This window comes from Salvelinus sp. IW2-2015, linkage group LG7, assembly GCF_002910315.2.
Source record: "Salvelinus sp. IW2-2015 linkage group LG7, ASM291031v2, whole genome shotgun sequence".
Taxonomy (NCBI): Eukaryota; Metazoa; Chordata; class Actinopteri; order Salmoniformes; family Salmonidae; genus Salvelinus; species Salvelinus sp. IW2-2015.
The window spans coordinates 2,212,708-2,227,707 of record NC_036847.1 but is presented as its reverse complement, the minus strand read 5'-3'; the positions used below and the strand labels follow the sequence as shown (position 1 = coordinate 2,227,707).

General features: G+C 46.5%; 1 protein-coding gene across 5 annotated transcripts in view; it reads right to left on the bottom strand.

The window, feature by feature from the left end:
- The window catches only part of LOC111966190 (transmembrane and coiled-coil domains protein 1-like), a 61,428-nt gene that overhangs the window by 1,208 nt on the left and 45,220 nt on the right, over window positions 1–15,000 (bottom strand). For 4 of the 5 annotated variants that reach the window (XM_023990638.2, XM_023990637.2, XM_023990636.3 and 1 more), the window contains 4 exons: window positions 7,092–7,349; window positions 4,883–5,580; window positions 3,140–3,275; window positions 1–1,215 (listed from right to left, as the gene is read on the bottom strand). The exon at window positions 1–1,215 is cut by the window's left edge and continues 1,208 nt beyond it. In XM_023990638.2, coding sequence (XP_023846406.1) covers window positions 901–1,215; window positions 3,140–3,275; window positions 4,883–5,580; window positions 7,092–7,349 — 1,407 coding nt within the window. In that variant the 3' untranslated portion in view covers window positions 1–900. Of the gene's footprint in view, window positions 1,216–3,139; window positions 3,276–4,882; window positions 5,581–7,091; window positions 7,350–8,261; window positions 8,400–15,000 lie in introns of those variants that run through there. The other variant, XM_023990639.2, reaches the window with a different exon arrangement.

Genomic DNA, 15,000 nt, shown 5'->3' with positions numbered 1-15,000 from the left:
CACCAGTGAAAGCAGTATCATGGCAACTCCACATTTCCTGCAAAGTGGCCTTATTTGTACCTTTGGTCTCTGGTGGCTCTGTGGCGAATGGCCCTAACTGTTAAACCCTCCCTCTTGTCTAAGCTGGTGCCACACTCTAGAAGTCATAATCATTCATGATATCACCTCATCTTAATTGAAAAGGATGTAAATGATAGCTAGTAGAAACCGTACGGAAGCACGGGGAGTCTCTAGGCGTGACCCTCAAAGTATTGTCCGGGAAACAAAGAGTCCTCTGTAGAAAGGTTCCTTCTGATCTCAGAATCAATCKATCGCGTGGGGAAAAAGTGCGAGGGCATTCATTCATCTTTTTATATTCTACCCATAACAGCCAGGTAAGAGCACTTTCTTCCTGAAAGGCAGACAATCAGAATAGCATTTCTCTGCAGAGGGTCTGAGCCTGAGGTGAACCTCCAATCAGTTTCCTGACAGCTCCTCTTTGTGCAGAGTGGGAGGAGCTTAACGCCACATGGCACAGAATTTTTTTTTAAATGAAGAAAAAAATATATATATTAGAAATAATAATAACGACAATAATATACTTGATTAACTCCTAGGAAATAAAACAGTATCAGGATGCATCCTGTGAAAAAAAAAAAAAACACAATTTCTGATCTCCAAAAATGTAAACAAAGTCTCATTCTTCCTAAATGAATGTCAGAACTGAGTGGTATTCTCATCTTAACCTCCTTCTCTGACTTTCTCCTCAGTCCCACCTCATTGAGCTAGGCTCATTCCTCGGAGTCCGTCAACACAACCACCACATCCCATTGGCAGTTAGGCCGTTCCTGCTTCTTGTGTGTGTGTGTGGACAGAGTTCCACCCCCATGCGTAGTCATAGAGACACACGTCTCCACGCGGTCATCTGGGTGGCTGCAGGGCGCGGTGCGAGCAGCCCGACAGCGCGTCCCAGTTCCTCCAGATGAAGGCGAAGAGCAGGATGAGGAGGAGGGTGGAGAAGGACCGGGAGCGGGTCTTCATCAGGGGGACCACACAGTTGGCCACGGTGGAGACGAACACCAGGAGCACGGCCATGAGGGCCAGGAGGACGTTGATGAGTTTCCCCAGCAGTGTCCGGGCTGTGGCATTCTCTAAGCCCTCGAGCTGGACCACCTGCTGCTGTTGCTGCTGCAACTCCATCTTAGAGATACGTGTCTGACACGCCTCCAGGGCTTCCTACAGGACAGGTCAAGAGAAGTGTGTTTACACATAGTATTACTACACAGACAAATAACAAAGATCATTACATGTAAAACTCTAGCGTTTAATTTAAAACATCAAAGAGAGGGATAGGTTAAAGACAAGGCAAGGGCATGCACCCACAACCTCATGCAGGACAAGAGGAGATGTGCTTTACAGACACGGAAATGCTCTGTTTACAGACAAACAACCCACTGAGGTTATGGTACACAGACATGGTTTTCAGTTAATTTTACAGTCCTGTTTTAGCTGGTAATGCCCTGGTATTTKATAAGAAATTACTTTGAAACAATGGTTACTTTTCTGGGACTAACCTGTGAAAGAACTCAACACAAWAGCTAACTCTCTGGTACATTATGATGCTGGTTCTTATGGAGTCCAATGAAACAAAATATACAGCTGAAGTCGGAAGTTTACATACACTTAGATTGGAGTCATTAAAACTCTTTTTTTAACCACTCCACACATTTCTTGTTAAAAAACTATAGTTCTGGCAAGTCGGTTAGGACATCTACTTTGTGCATGACACAAGTCATTTTTCCAACAACTGTTTACAGACAGATTATTTAATATATATAATTCACTGTATCACAATTCCAGTAGGTCAGAAATMTACATACACTAAGTTGACTGTGCCTTTAAACAGCTTGGAAAATTCCAGAAAATGATGCCATGGCTTTAGAATCTTCTGATAGGCTAATTGACATAATTTGAGCCAATTGGAGGTGTTCCTCTGGATTTATTTCAAGGCCTACCTTCAAACTTGGTGCCTCTTTGCTTGACATCATGGAAAATCAAAAGAAATCAGCCAAAATCTCAGAAAACAAATTGTAGACGTCCACAGGTCTGGTTCATCATTGGGAGCAATTTCCAAACGCCTGAAGGTATCAAGTTCATCTGTACAAACAATAGTACGCAAGTATAAACACCATGGGACCACGCAGCCGTCATACCGCTCAGGAAGGAGACGTGTTCTGTCTCCTAGAGATGAATGTACTTTAGTGCGAAAAATGCAAATCAATCCCAGAACAGCAAAGGACCTTGTGAAGATGCTGGAGGAAACAGGTACAAAAGTATCTATATSCACAGTAAAACYAGTCCTATATCGACATAACCTGAAAGGCCACTCAGAAAGTAAGAAGCCACTGCTRCAAAACCGCCATAAAAAATTCAGACTACGGTTTGCAACTGCACATGGGAACAAAGATCGTACTTTTCTGAGAAATGTCCTCTGGTCTGATGAAACAAAAATAGAACTGTTTGGCCAAGGAGGCGAACAAACCTGACTCAGTTACACCAGCTCTGTCAGGAGGAATGGGCCAAAATTCACCCAACTTATTGTGGGAAGCTTGTGGAAGGCTACCCAAAACGTTTGATTGAAGTTAAACAATTTAAAGGCAATGCTACCAAATACTAATTGAGTGTATGTAAACTTCTGACCCACTGGGAATGTAATGAAAGAAATAAAAGCTGAAATAAATCATTCTCTCTACTATTATTCTGACATTTTACATTCTTAAAATAAAGTGGTGATCCTATCTGACCTAAAACAGGGAWTWTTTTACTTGGACTCAATGTCAGGAATTGTGAAAAACTGAGTTTAAATGTATTTGGCGAAGGTGTATGTAAACTTCCGACTTCCGACAACTGTAAATATTAAGTCATTATCATGTATTGTCATCCAATTTAAATACCAGGTGAATGGTGAACTGTAAAATAACCTGGTACCTGGTAAAGATTATTGTGCCTCTTCCTCATTCCTTACAACTGCAAGGTTTTCTGTTTGACTTCAGATGAAATTGTGTTTGTGAAATTAATCACAATCATACAATTGTCTGGCTATCTAGTTTGTATTTGTACAGTGTGTGTGTGTGTGTGTGTGGTTGTGCGTGTGACTGACCTGTGTGTCTCTGGCTCTCTCGTAGGACTGGTAGGCTATCTTCTCCTCCATGCTGGCCAGCTCCTGCTTCAGGTTAAGGATCTCATTCTGATGAAGCTCTGTCAGATCATTCAGCTGCTCCTCCAGACGCTCACACCTAGACATACCCAAATATAGACACAAACGTTAGTCTAATAGCTCACGCAAACATAGACACAGGACAGAGATACAGAGAGGCGGACAGTCACACACACACACAGACAAACACACGCTGTCTCGTGTGCCCCTTTAGAGAAACAGAGGTTCAAGTTTTTTCTTGAAAAGKGCCTAAAGAGCTTTCAGGTCAAATGACAACTGACTGGACGGTTGGCTATCTGTGAGCTGATTAGCACATGCTTACTCGTCTGTCGATAAGACTGAACAATAGRAGATAATCAGCAGGATGACACTGACCAATCACGTACTCTCAGCAGGAGGGAGGAGACCAGGAAGATTGGTGTTATTGGTAGTGGAAAGCAACTGAACAGGCAAAAAAAAGAGCTGTATATGAATGTGAGTATTTTTGAATACAGTYTGTACAAAATGTGTCTCAGGAAAAATGTGAATAAATGCATAATGTGCTTGTCTGTGCATGCGTGTGTGTGTGTGTGATTAGGTGAATCACCTCACCAGTCTGATCTCATTATGGCTCACCTGACCTGTTTAGAGTCACACTTTAATAAGATTTACAACTCTTCCCTGTGGTACCACACCGGCACGCACACACACACACAACAGATGTGACAATAAAAAGATCAAGCAGAATAGAAGCACAACAGGTGAGTCAGAGAGAGGGGGAGGAGGAGCTACCGCAGAACCCAAGTTTTCTGAGCATAAACTCATTGTTGGACATAAAGAACAAAAAAAACACCAGGAAATAAGCTCCAAGTTATTTTAATTCAAGAAATCTGTTCCAAATTATTACCATGCATAATAGAGATACGTGATCATATACAAATGTAAGCAAGGTTTGAAATGATTATGTTCCAGTCAAATATTATATCTCTTTGGGCTTCTCGCGGTCAATTTGTATGTTCCGGCCRCCCGACCATCCGCTCAAGAAAAGAAATCGGTCTGCGGCTGAATCTAGTGTATGATCCCTTTTGGTAAAGTGTCCTCTAAGAGTTATACAGGTACAGGTCTCAACACAGAAACTGTGTGAAATAACCAGTGGACTTAGTTCATTAGAAGTCATGAACAGATCGACACAAAAAGTCTTCAGTCCAGGCTGTATTCTCATTCATTCATCCATCCATTTCTTCATTAGTTATTATCAAAGGTTTCAACACAGTGGTTTAACCATAGCTGTGTGGTTAATTGCGAGAACATAGTCATCAGTAGACATGCTCAAAGCTCATTAGGGTCCCTCAGTTTTGATGGTCTGTATTTTTTTGCCTAAACACATCTCTCTCTCTCCTGTTAATTTGCCTAAGTATACTTAAATGGAGACCTCTGTTCCTGTAGTGTCTTTACTAAATTGTCTGTACAAACACCTCTACAGTTTAGTAGTCTACAGCTGTTCTCTCTGCCTGAATGATGCATGACGGTGTTTCTGTCATTTCTGTGTATCTGTATGGTTACTGTCACTAGCTTTACAACAAACATACATGCATCCATTTCACTTAAAGATGACCTCTCAAATGTTAARCTTATCCATCTTTGAATGGAGTTTTTCATACAGTTCTCTCTCTCTCTCTCGTTATTTAGTGATTCTTGTTTCCGTACCTGAATCGTTCCTCCTGTAGGGTCTGCATGATGACAGTGTAGTCCCTCTGATAGTGGCTCTTAAGTCCCTCCAGACTCTCCTCTAGTCTCCCCTGGCCTTCCCTCAGCTCCTGCACTTCCTGCAGCAGCATGTCCAGGCTGGAGCTCTGGCTCCTCTCCAGGGTGTTCCCCTTGGAGCTGGGGGGGCCTCCGGGGGCCCCAGTCGTGCTGTTGGCCCCTGCCGACCCTGAGGTAYCGCTGGAGCAGTCATCCTCGCTGCCGTACTTGGGGCTGGACTGCAGGTGGTGGTGGCCTGCGAGGCTCAGAGACCTCSCCCCGGCCCCCATCAAACCCTCCTCAACACCTGACGGGTCATCCAAGGAGTCCTTCAGCCCGGGGATGTTGTCGGCGCTGCCAAACTTGTTGCGGAACAGCGAGGCGATCTCTCGGGGCTTGGAGACGACCCCGGCGGCAGCAGAGTGCGTGGCCTGGGAGAAGCTGGTGAGGCCTCCCTTGACGCTGTCCACCACACCTTCGCTGAAGCCTGTGACCTTTGCCCCCACGCCCTTTAGGCCCTGCTGCATGTCCCTGAGGACGTCCTTGGACTGGCGAGGGATGCCGTTGTGCTCTACCTCCCTCAGCTTGCGGTGGTAGTGTTCCAGCTTCCTCTGCAGCTGCTGGATGGTCTGTGCTGACTTCTGGTTCTTCTTCTCAAACACCTGCAGTTATATAGGACATTTAGATTGCTGTGTTTAATATGACATTTACACTGAGTATACCAAACATTAGGAACATCTTCCTAATATTGAGTTGCCCCCCCCCCTTCCTTTTGCCTTCAGAAAAGCCTKATTTTGTCAGGGCATGGACTCTACAAGGTGTTGAAAGCGTTCCACAGGGATGCTGGCCCATGTTGACTCCAATGCTTCCCACAGTTGTGTCTAGTTGGCTGGATGTCCTTTGGGTGGTGGACCATTCTTGATGGGAAACTGTTGCGCGTGAAAAAACAGCAGCGTCGCAGTTCTTGAGACAAACCGGTGCGCCTGGCACCTACTACCATACCCTATTTAAAGGCACTCCCATTCACGCTCTAAATGTCCTTAAAAAAAAAAATCCTTATTTAACCTGTCTCCTCCCCTTCATCTACACGTGGGTCAATACCATTTTTTAAATGCAGGTGCTCAGTCAGGGTCTCAACTTACTGTTGAGAGTTAGAATAATGGAATATAATACACAAGGTGCAAATTGGAAAAGTGGTTGTGCATCAACTCAATTAGCCCATGTCAGCAAAGATGTTTTAGATTGGTAAATTAGTCCAGCTGCCAGTTATCTAAACGTAGTAAGCATGGTCGAATTACCAACCCATTAATCATCAATTATCTTATTAAAAACTGCAAACATTTGCCTCCACCCTATGGCAAAATGTGTAGAAATGAGTTATAAAATGTCAAAATATTCTCTCCGCCCATGGCAAAATGAGTAGATTTGCAGCAAACGTGCTTTAAAACTGCAACATTTTCTCTAAGCCACATGGTAAAATGTGCAGAATTGCAGGAAATTAACTTTAGTGGGCCGTAACGAATAACTTATTTTCTCTGTCACGAGAAACTCCCCAAATATACGTATGCCAAGCTTGTAGCGTCATACCCAAGAAGGCTCTGAAAAAAAACCCAGCTGGTTGAGAGAATGCCAAGAGTGTGCAAAGCTGTCATCAAGGCAAAGGGTGGCTACTTTGAAGATTCTCAAATATAAAATAAATTTAGATTTGTTTAACACTTTTTTTTGTTGCTTTTTTTGATTCCATATGTGATATTTCATAGTTTTGATATCTTCACTATTATTCTACAATGTAGAAAATAGTAAAAATAGAGAAAAACCCTGGGATGAGTGCTGTAGGTGTGTCCACTCCAAACTTTTGACTGGTACTGTAGCTGAATGTGATATTTCCGTTTTTTATTTTAATACATTTGCAAAAAAGTACAAAAAATTGTGTGTAGATTGATGAGATATATATATTTTTTAATCCATTTCAGAATTATGCTGTAACGTAACAAAATGTGGAAAAAGTGAGGGGGTCTGAATACTTTCCAAATGCACTGTATTGTAGTAATATATTCTAACATTTAGCAGTGCTGTTATCCAGTAAAAGTAGATCTGTCTGGTGTATTGTCATTCAACTGTTTTGCGCTTCATATCAAAACGATAAAAACTCTGATTATAAAACAATGCTCACCTGTTTGATGCGGGCACTCTGCTGCTTGTCAGCATTGTTGGCCAGTTTGAGGTACTCGGCCACGTTGTTGTCTCTGGCCGTCTGCTCAATCTTGATCTGCTCGGTGAGCTTCAGGATCTTCTGCTGCAGCTGGGCGATGGCCTGCTTGGTGCGCTGGGGGTCCGGGGTGCCATCGTCACCCCCAGAGAAAGACCCATCCTCCGCACACGACACTGCCTGGGGGGTCTGAGCTAAGCCACTCACCTCCAACCGCTCAATCTGGTGGAGGAGAGGGGAATTCACGATCACAATATTTCTATACCATGGGCTCCACTAAGAAAACAGAAAAAAGGAAGCCGCTGAAAAATCACCAATTTCCTTCCATATGCCCAGACAATACTGATTGTGTAGCATGGCATGCAGGCTGAACCATAGAGGAAATCCAACGCTCGTCATCAGTAAAAAATTGTGTGTGGAGTGGAGGTGGATAATATCATTGAACCTAATCACTAGTGTGCCCAGTACAATGTAGGAGGACATCATGTATGACAGGATGTCGGATTTGCGATTACAGTGTTGACATTGTTTCACAGATTAGGTCTACCTACAGACAACCTTTGCTTTTTCAGCCATCGACCTGATTTCTGCCAACAAGCACCAGTGTACAAAAAGCATCCTATCTAAATGGGAAACGTGGTATTCGATTAGCACTCCGTGATAGTTTCGGAGTTAGAATAGACTGGGAACCATGAATCCCCTGAGCCCTACAACTCCAGTAGCGACAAAGTCGAGGGCCATGCTCACTACTTACCTAACTACTTACTTAACCTAACTGTCAACACATTCCCTGGGGCCATTCTCCACATCAGAGACTGACACTGGCATATGCTACAGTGCACCGAACAGACAGGAGCAAGAGGGATGGGGAGAGCCAGTATTTGCACGCCGAAGTTGGGAAATAGAAAACCGGCAAATTCCTCACCTGTCGGCACAATATGACTAACCGATGACATATACCACGCTGTAATGGCATGATTAAAATACAAAACCACAGCATCCGGAAATTGAGACAGCTGTAAGACAACTAAAATCCAGTCTATTGAAACCATTATGCTCCAAAATACAGAGACACCTGATACTTTCGAAAAGACAAGGGACAGCGAAACTGCAAGGCAGCGAAAACTCTCTCACCTTGCCATTCTCCAATCGGAGTACTTGTTCCCAATGCATGTTCCCTTATTCCCTCAGTCTATCCGGCAACTTCATTCATGTATCCCGCTCCGGAGCTTCGCTCCTTGCTCACGCCAACTCCCCTAATTTATGTATACACATTTAGTGTACCTGAACACTGACTATCCTCCTCTCCCCGACGCGCCTCTCCCCCTCCCCACGGCGCGAAAGTGGTGACATCATCCTCCTGCAATCCCGCCTAGAGCCAAGTGCAAGAAGTGCTCAAACGTCAATCATTCTCCGCTCATGTTCCGATTGTGGTAAAAAAAAAGACTTGTCAGAGACATTTCAAACCGCCCGCGATCTGTATTGTTCATGTTTATTTATTTCAAACAACTTGGTGGAAATAAGCGGAACATTTATTCCTTCTATGAACACAGTAGCCTAGCCCTATAGTTTCACTATGTATTTTCACCTCAAGGTTCTCGTTTTCACTGTCACACAAGAACATTCATCATATGTACTGCATATGTATTAATCAAAATGTATTGCACAATGCAAATGGTTTCTCAGAAAAAAACTGGAGGAAACAGGATGTTCTCCAAAAAAGGGCAAAATGAACAAATCTGACCTATTCCGTAAACAACTTTTTGACCTTGACATGCATTTATAGAAACGAAACCCTTCGAGATATAACTATTTATATAAAACTCCCTGCTTAATCTGGGTTTAATTTTTCCATTCTGAAAACAGACATTCATTCAGGGAGGAAAAACGGACTAACTGAGCACAGAAAGCAGGGTGGCTGGGAGTGTAAATTAGATAACATCAAATCTTTGAATCTCTCTGTGCCAAACACCAGCTGAAGAAAGGTGGCAGCGGGACAAGCTCAACCAGTCTGACAGTTTCAGAAATGCTGCACACACACACACATACACACACACACACACACACACACACACAAACGAGCTCCAATTATTTTGAATGCGGCATTGTTGGGCTCCCAAGTGGTGCAGCAGTTAAAGGCACTGCATCTCAGTGCATGAGGCGTCACTACAGTACCTGGTTCGAATCCAGGCTGCATCACATCTGGCCGTGATTGGGAGTCACATAGGGCGGGGCACAATTGGCCCAGCATCGTCCGGGTTTGACCGGGGTAGGACTTCATTGTAAATAAGAATTTATTCTTAACTGACTTGCCTAGTTAATAAAAAAATATATACAGTTGAAGTCGGAAGTTTACATACACCTTAGCCAAATACATTTAAACTTAGTTTTTCACAATTCCTGACATTTAATCCTAGTAAAAAAATCCCTGTTTTAGGTCAGTTAGGATCACCACTATTTAAAGAATGTGAAATGACAGAATAATAGTGGAGAGAATGATTTATTTAAGCTTTTATTTCTTTCATTACATTCCCAGTTGGTCAGAAATGCACCCTCGTTGCGGGCCCTGGGACTGGGCACCCTTGTTGCGGGTCCCGGACTGGGCCCCCTTGTTGGAGGCTCCAGACTGGAGGGCGTCGCTGGAGGCTCCGGACTGGAGTGCGTCGCTGGAGGCTCCGGACTGGAGTGCGTCGCTGGAGGCTCCGGGCTGGAGGCCGTCTCTGGAGGCTCCGGGCTGGAGGCCGTCGCTGGAGGCTCCGGGCTGGAGGCCGTCTCTGGAGGCTCCGGGCTGGAGGCCGTCTCTGGAGGCTCCGGGCTGGAGGCCGTCTCTGGAGGATCCGGGCTGGAGGCCGTCTCTGGAGGCTCCGGGCTGGAGGCCGTCTCTGGAGGCTCCGGGCTGGAGGCCGTCTCTGGAGGCGCCGTGCTGGAGACCGTCTCTGGAGGCTCCGGGCTGGAGGCCGTCTCTGGAGGCTCCGGGCTGGGCGCAGGCACAGGACTCACCAGGCTGGGGAGACATACAGGAGGCCTCTTCCTTGGCCGAGGCACCGGATAGACTGGGGGTCTCGAGCGCAGAGCTGGCACCACCCGTTCTGGCTGGATGCCCACTTCCACCCGGCAAATGCGGGACGCTGGCCCTGAGCACACCGGCCTGTGAATGCTCGGCCGAGACACAGTGCGCATCACCCCATAGCACGGGGCCTGACCAGTCACATGCTCGCCACGGTAAGCACGGGGAGTTGGCTCAGGTCTCCAACCTGACTCTGCCACACTCCCCGTGTGCCTCCCCCTCTCGGGCTTCCTTGCCAGCCGTGTTCCCTCATAACATTGCCACTCCGCTTTAGTTGCTGCCTTCACCTTCCTCTCTGCTTCTACCTGCTCCCAGGGCAGGCGATCCTTCAAGGCCAGTATCTCCTCCCACGTCCAGGATCCCTTGCCATTTAAAACGGTCATCGTTGCATGAAGAAGGATCGGACCAAAGCGCAGCGTGGTAAGTGTTCATGATTTTTATTAACACTGAACACTAGAACAAAAATAACAAAACGAGAAACGACAACAAACAGTTTTGTCAGGTGCAGAAAACACTAAACAGAAAATAACTACCCACAAAACACAGGTGTGAAAATGCTACCTAAGTATGGTTCCCAATCAGAGACAATGATAGACAGCTGTCCCTGATTGAGAACCATACCCGGCCAAAGTAAAGAAATACAACACATAGAAAAATTAACATAGAATGCCCACCCAAATCACACCCTGACCAAACCAAAATAGAGACATAAAAAGCTCTCTAAGGTCAGGGCGTGACACCAAGCTTCAACTTCCTGACTGATGTCTTGAGATGTTGCTTCAATATGTCCCATAATTTTCCTGCCTCATGATGCCATCTATTTTGTGAAGTGCACCAGTCCCTCCTGCAGCAATGCACCCCCACAACATGATGCTGCCACCCCTGTGCTTCACGGTTGGGATGGTGTTCTTCGGCTTGCAAGCCTCCCCCTTTTTACTCCAAACATAACAATGGTCATTATGGCCAAACAGTTCTATTTTTGTTTCATCAGACCAGAGGACATTTCTACAAAAAGTACGATCTTTGTCCACATGTGCAGTTGCAAACCGTAGTCTGCCTTTTTTATGGTGGTTTTGGAGCAGTGGCTTCTTCCTTGCTGAGCGGCCTTTCAGGTTATGTCGATATAGGACCCAGGAGGGAGAAGTTACTCTGACTTAGTTGCACGCAGTCGAACACAGCAGCCACGAAACGGCGCGTGTCACGCTCCTGAGTAGGCACCAAACCGCTGGCGAATAGAAGCAAAGCGTACCCCCGACGCGGGGTGGCCAGCTAACTGCAGAGTGAGCCCACTGAAGCAACCAGACGAGTAAGACAGGAACGAACAGAAGGTTACTAGGACAAGCGCGCGGCGACGCAGTGTGAGTGAGTGCTTGCTTTACCTGTTCTCTCATTCCAGACAGTCAACCCGACAACACGCCCTTCAGGGAGAATCCTCGCGGGTCCGGTAGAAGCCACAGAAGAACTAAAGAGACGGGATAAGCATCAGGCTTGGTGTTCTTATTTCCCGGGCGATAAGAAATCACGAACTCGAAACGAGCGAAAAAACAAAGCCCAACGAGCTTGACGTGCATTAAGTCGTTTGCAGAACGGATGTACTCAAGGTTTATGGTCAGTCCAAACGACAAAAGGGACGGTCGCCCCCTCCAACCACTGTCCATTCGCCTAGGGCTAAGCGGATGGCGAGCAGTTCGCGGTTACCCACATATAGTTGCGTTCGATGGCGACAGGCGATGAGAAAAATAAGCGCAAGATGGACCTTATCGTCAGATGAGGAAGCGCTGGGACAGAATGGTCCCACGCCACCTCTGAAGCGTCAACCTCGACAATGAATTGTTTGTGACGTCAGAGTAACAAGGATAGGACGATGTAAAACGCTTCTTGAGGAGATCAAAAGCTCCCTGGGCGGAACCGACCACTTAAAGCACGTCTTGACAGAAGTCAGAGCTGTGAGAGGGCAGCCACTTGACCGAAATTACGAATGAAACGCCGATAGAAATTAGCGAAACGAGAAAGCGCTGCAACTGACATGGTACCTTAGGAACGGGCCAATCGCTGACAGCCTGGACTTAGCGGGATCCATCTGAATGCCTTCAGCGAAATAACAGAACCGAAATGTGACAGAGGAGACATGAAAGGCGCACTTCTCAGCCTTCACGTTAGAGACAATTTCTAAAACGGCGCTGGACGTAACGTCGAACGTGCCTGAACATGAATCTCGAGTGACGGTGAAAAAATCAGGATATCGTCAAGGTAAACGCAAACAAAGATGTTCAGCATGTCTCTCAGTACATCATTAAACTAATTGGCCTGAAAGACAGCTGGAGCATTAGCGAGACCGAACGGCAAAACCCGTATTCAAAATGCCCTAACGGAGTGTAAACGCCGTTTTCCACTCGTCCCCTCTTGATGCGCACGAGATGTAATCCGTTACGAAGGTCCAACTTAGTAAAGAACCTGGCTCCCTGCAGAATCTGAAGGCTGACGACATAAGGGGAAGCAAGATAACGATTCTTAACCGTTATGTCATTCAGCCTCGATAATCCACGGCAGGGGCGCAGAGTACCGTCCTTCTTCTTAACAAAAAAAACCCGCTCCGGCGGAGAGGAAGAAAGGCACCACGGTACCGGCGTCGAGAGTACAGACAGATAATCCTCGAGAGCTTACGTTCGGAGAGCCGACAGAGAGTATAGTCTACCCCGAGGGGGAGTGGTCCCGGAAGGAATCAATACAACAATCATACGACCGTGAGGAGGAAGGGAGTTGGCTCTGGACCGATGAAGACCGTGCGCAGATCATGATATTCCTCCGGCACTCCTGTCAAATCACCAGGTTCTCCTGAGAAGAGGGGACAGAAGAAACAGGAGGGATAGCAGACATTAAACACTTCACATGACAAGAAAACGTTCCAGGATAGGATAGAATTACTAGACCAATTAATAGAAGGATTATGCATACTAGCCAGGATGACCCAAAAACAACAGGTGTAAAAGGTGAACGAAAAATCAAAAAGAGAAATGGTCTCACTGTGGTTACCAGATACTGTGAGGTTAAAGGAAGTGTCTCACATCTGATACTGGGGAGAAGACTACCATCTAAGGCGAACATGGGCGTGGGCTTCCCTAACTGTCTGAGAGAATGTCATGTTTCCGAGCCCATGCTTCGTCCATAAAAACAACCCTCAGCCCCAGAGTCTATCAAGGCACTGCAGGAAGCAGCCGAACCGGTCCAGCGTAGATGGACCGACAAGGTAGTACAGGATCTTGATGGAGAGACCTGAGTAGATAGCGCTCACCAGTAGCCCTCCGCTTACTGATGAGCTCTGGCTTTTACTGGACATGAAATGACAAAATGTCCAGCAGAACCGCAATAGAGCAAAGGCGGTTGGTGATTCCTCTCGTCCTCTCCTTAGTCGAGATGGAATCCCAGCTGCATGGGCTCAGTCTCTGAGCCGGTGGGAGGAGATGGTTGAGATGCGGAGGGGAACACCGTTAACGCGAGCTCTCTTCCACGAGCTCGGTGACGAAGATCTACCCGTCGTTCTATGCGGATGGCGAGTGCAATCAAAGAGTCCACGCTGGAAGGAACCTCCGGGAGAGAATCTCATCCTTAACCCTCAGCGTGGAGTCCCTCAAGAAAACGAGCGAGCAACGCACGGCTCGTTCCCGTCACTGGAGGCAGCAAGAGTGCGAACTCGTATAGAGTAATCCGTTATGGATCGATCACCTTGACATAGGAAGCCAGGGCCCTGGAAGCCTCCTTCCCAAAAAACTGAACGATCAAAAACCCGTATCATCTCTTTTAAAGTTCTTGATAATCGTTAGAACACTCAGCCCTTGCCTCCAGATAGCTGTGCCCCACTCCCCGAGCCGACCAGTAAGAGTGATTATGCACGTAAGCGATCTCGAGCTCTCTCTTCGAGTATGTGTTGGCTGGAGAGAGGACACAATTCACACTGGGTGAGAAAAGGAGCGACACTCAGTGGGCTGCCCAGAGTAAACATCGGTGGGTTATTAAACCCTAGGTTCCGGAGACTCGGAAGACAGGAAGTAGTGGTGCACGAGAACGAAGACTCTGAAACTGTCCTGAGAGGTGGAGACTGAAGCGGCAGACGGTCTGAAGGCAGACGACACAGAAATTCCTGCTCGTGTCTGCCGAGCATTGCTCCCTGGATCTCGACGGAGAGTTGCGAGAATCCGTAGTCGCTTGGCTCATTTTGGTCGGATCCTTCTGTTATGCTGGTGAATGAGGACCACAAAGCGACTTAACAGAAACAGAGTCTTTATTCCAGTCTTAACAAAACGATCTCCTGGATATTATCTTAGGTAATACAACAAGGAAAACTGAAATCCTCTCGTCAGTAGAGAGGAACCGACTGGAGACGCGACACAGACTGCAGGTTGCTTCGGAAGGCACAGGCCGCTAGCTGACATAGACACTGCTCACACGCAGCATCTGAAGAAGGCAAAACACGACGGCACGGGCGGAACAAGGACACAGACAGCAAAACATCAAAAAAGATCCGACAAGGACGAAGCGAAAACAGAGGGAAGAATAGGGACTCTAATCAGAGGGCAAAATAGGGGACAGGTGTGAAAGAGTAAATGAGGGTAGTTAGGAAGAATGAGACAGCTGGGACAGGAACGGAACGATAGAGAGAGAGGAAGCGAGAGAGGGAGGAGAGGGAGGGGGAGAGAAGGATAAGAAGAGAGGGAGAACCTAATAAGACCAGCAGAGGGACGACGAATAAGAAGGAAGCACAGGGACAAGAAATGAGTATCAACTGACAAAACATGCAAAAACAAGTCA